The sequence below is a fragment of the Cebus imitator genome, unplaced genomic scaffold (assembly GCF_001604975.1).
Source record: "Cebus imitator isolate Cc_AM_T3 unplaced genomic scaffold, Cebus_imitator-1.0 Scaffold17, whole genome shotgun sequence".
Taxonomy (NCBI): Eukaryota; Metazoa; Chordata; class Mammalia; order Primates; family Cebidae; genus Cebus; species Cebus imitator.
In genome coordinates, this window is record NW_016107332.1 from 6198061 (window position 1) to 6201847 (window position 3787).

Genomic DNA, 3787 nt, shown 5'->3' on the forward strand with positions numbered 1-3787 from the left:
CAAGTAGTTGGGAATACAAGCATGCATCACCACGCCCAGTTATGGTACTTTTAGTAGAGACAAGGTTTTTCCATATTGGTCAGGCTGGTCTTGAACTCCCGACCTCAGGTGATCTGCCTGCCTCAGCCTCTCAAAGTGCTGAGATTACAGGCGTGAGCCACCGCACCCAGGCCCTTTTCTCTTTTTAACTACTAACAGTAATGTCATAGTCTGAAAAATAATTACAATTTCATTGGCAACATTTTGTAATGTATTTTTATTGAATTTTCATATTCACTTCTGATTAGTATTTTTTAATACCAATGACTCAAAGGTAAAAAGAAAATGACTTACATTGTTAACAGGTACTGTGTTAGAGGTAGAGTAGCTGGATTAAAGTAGTCCTGAATGTTTTTCAAAGTTGTCAGTTCTGTGCTAGCATTACAAACCAATAACGCATGGACAACCACTGTACAGAAGATGCAGAAAATAAACATTTGATGTAAACAAAATGGACCATAAAAACTATGTTAAATGTCCACAGAACTCAGAGTTTGGCTACTAAATTAAGCACATGACATAAAACAAACTCTTAAACACACACAGAGATCCCAAACTCACATTCATTAAATTACTATGCTATCTGCCCATTTGTTTTATAATAGGTACCCATAAATTGCATAATTTAAATCATATTTGGACTTCCATACATCAGCAAATGAACAAGAACAGCTGTGTTGAGTTAGTACCCAGTGGCACAACTTCACAGACAGCAGTTCCCTTTAATTAACATATCACTTGTGCCATACAGTAGTATTTGTATAATTTTTAAACACTTCCTTGTATTTTTTCTTCAATTACTTTACAGAAATATATGGAAAACAGAAAACCAGAACAATCTAATTAGAAAATTAGAACAAAACAATCCCACACACAGCATTCTTCCTCAAGGAAATATCTATATATTCAACTTTCATACACATTTTCAGGAACACATTGTACACAACAGTAAGAACTAGAGGTGGGTGCTTTTTGTTGGCTTTAATCAAATAGTGCATCTTATGTCTATCATTCTTTTTAAATATAGACTAAAATGAGCATAGTAATACTCACTGTTGGTGGGCCAGTTAGAAGGGAAATAGCCTTTCAAAGGCAGTAGTTCTATCTCATTGATAGATGATGGTCCAAAGAAAGCACTACACGCAATAAAAGTATCCAGCTCAAAGTCTAGGGTTTTTGAAACCACCCAAAGGTCGTCTGAAAAGACAAACATTTTAAAATACTATACAGACACATGTATGGTTCTATATTTTTTTAAATTATAAGTATTTGCAAATGTGTGTACATGCATCTATAGCACATATTTACCTACACATGATGAGAAGTTCTGGAAAGATATTCATCAACTATCAACCTAAAGGTTGGTAGTTCTCCTGAACAAAAGAACCAGTATCAGATTCTGCAATCAATACAGTACCTCTTGAATCACATAGAAAAAGACTAAAGAGGTGGCAGAATTACAGAGTGAGGAAGAAGGAAGGCAGAGACATCACATGGGAAGATAAGTTAGGTACAATGGGAATCCCTAGGTTTTGCATGAACCCACATAAGGCCTAAGAAGGCAGGACATGGACCAGCACATAAGACTATTATATTAATCCGTTCAGGCTGCTATAAAAAAAAATCTCAAATGAGTAATTCACAAATAGTGGAAATTTATTTCTCATAGCAGTTCTGGAAGCAGTTGGCTTCCTTTCTGTAGAGAACAGAGAGAAGTGGAAAAACCATGGAAAACCTTGAGTTGGAGGGGCTGTTTTTAACTGGTGTATGTTTCCTTGAACTGATTTTGGCAAAGGGCAGAAGGGCTGTAAAGAAAGAGAGGATCAAAGAGGGTGGGGAGGCTTTTGGAGTTCCGTTCTTGCTTCCCATCCCATCCTCCCCGCATCCACAATTGTCCTAGGACAAGTAGGGACTACCTATCCATAAGACAATTTATACTCCTAGTCCAGAAATCCTCTGGAGGGGAAAAAAAAAAAATCAGGGCAGCAATGCAACCTCTGTGCTCTAAAGAGTGGAGAGAAACAGATGGTAACTCATTGATCACAGGCAGTCTCTACCTCACCTCCAAACTCCTAGAACTGAAGAATTTTACAGTCTAAGAAATTATACCTCTTAATGTTGCTTTTTTCCTTTAAACAGAGGGTTTAGACTTCACTTTAGGGATTATTCTGTGGGTAGCTGTGATTTTCTGGTGCCTGGTGCTCTCCACTCTATAGCTCAGTTAAGCCTTCAACTCCCTGAGCTCCTCAGAGCTGACCAGATTGGGGTGGGCCTTTCCCGACATACATTTCCAGAAAGAAAAGCTGATACTGCCAAGGGAAAATGAGTTCACAGACCAAAATAATGAGACATTTGAGGAACACAAAGACTTAAAAAAAAAACTGGATTATAGATTCATATAGAAAAGAGAAAGCTAGAATAGATAGACAAATAATTTAAGCTTGGCCTGGTAAAGAGACGAAAAGAGGTAAAGGAAGACAGTAACAAGGTAAAATAATAAGGGCTGAGTGCAGTGGCGCACACGTGTAGTCCTAGCTACTTGGGAGGCTGACATGAGAGAAGTGCTTAAGTCCCAAAGTTTGAGACCAGCCTATTAAAAGTAGTCAGACCTCATCTCAATAAACAAATACATATGTACTTACATACAAGAAAACAGGCCAGGCACTGGCTCACACATATAATCCCAACATTTTAGGAGGCTACATCAGGAGGATTACTTAAGCCCACGAGTTCAAGATATGCCAGGGCAACATAGCAAGAGCCCATCGCTACAAAAATTTTTTTTAAAAAACTAGCTGGGTGTAGTGGTTTGCACCTGTAATCCCAGCTACTCAGGAGGCTGAGGTGGGAGAATCTCTTGGGCCTAGGAGGTCAATGCTGCAGTGAGCCATGATTGCTCTATTCCAGCCTGGGTGACAGAGTAAGACCCTGTCACAAAAATTAAAATTTTTTTTTTAAATATGAAAAAGAAATGAACAGAAATATTAGGTTGGAAAAATATGGCAGTTGAAATAAAGTTATAATTGATAAATAGTAGAATAGATACATTTGAGCAATAAATAGCCAATTCAAATAATCATATTGATACTTCCCAAAAGTAATAAAAGACAAAAATTCAGAAAATATAAAAGAAAAATTAAGAGATTTGGAAGACGGATCCAGAGTGCTAACATTTGAATAACAAAAGACCTTGAAAGGAGAAAAAGAATAAAGAGGAAGATTATTTGAAGAAATAATGAAGATCAATTTCCCAGAAGTAATAAAATAATAATAATGAACTTTAGATTTAAAAGGCCCATAATGTGCCCAAAAGGAGAATAAAAGGAAAAACCAAGTTAGACACTGCATAAAGAAATATAAGACTATCAAAATCATGAAGAAAAAACTAAAACTCTCAGTCAGAAAAAGCAAATAAAAAAAAAAAAAAAAAAAAAAAAGAAGAAGAAGAAGAAGAAGAATCAGAGTGCCAGCCAGGCAGGGTGGCTCACCCTTGTAATCCCAGCACTTTGGAAGGCCAAGGCAGGTGGATCACCTGAGGTCAGGAGTTTGAGACCAGCCTGGCTAACGTGGTAAAACCCCGTCTCTACTAAAAATACAAAAAAATTAGCCAGGCATAGTGGTGGACACCTGTAATCCCAGCTACTCAGGAGGCTGGGGCAGGAGAACTGCTTGAACCCAGGAGGCGGAAGATGCAGTGAGCCAAGATTGCACCACTGCACTCCAGCCTGGGTAATGAGAGTGAAACTCT

General features: G+C 37.8%; 1 protein-coding gene across 1 annotated transcript in view; it reads right to left on the bottom strand.

The window, feature by feature from the left end:
• ZGRF1 (zinc finger GRF-type containing 1) overlaps positions 1–3787 on the bottom strand; it is an 88528-nt gene that overhangs the window by 22106 nt on the left and 62635 nt on the right. Inside the window, exons 16-17 of the mRNA XM_037732324.1 lie at positions 1093–1236; positions 334–448 (exon numbers count right to left, since the gene is read on the bottom strand). Of these exons, the coding sequence (XP_037588252.1) occupies positions 334–448; positions 1093–1236 (259 nt within the window). The remainder of the gene's footprint in view (positions 1–333; positions 449–1092; positions 1237–3787) is intronic.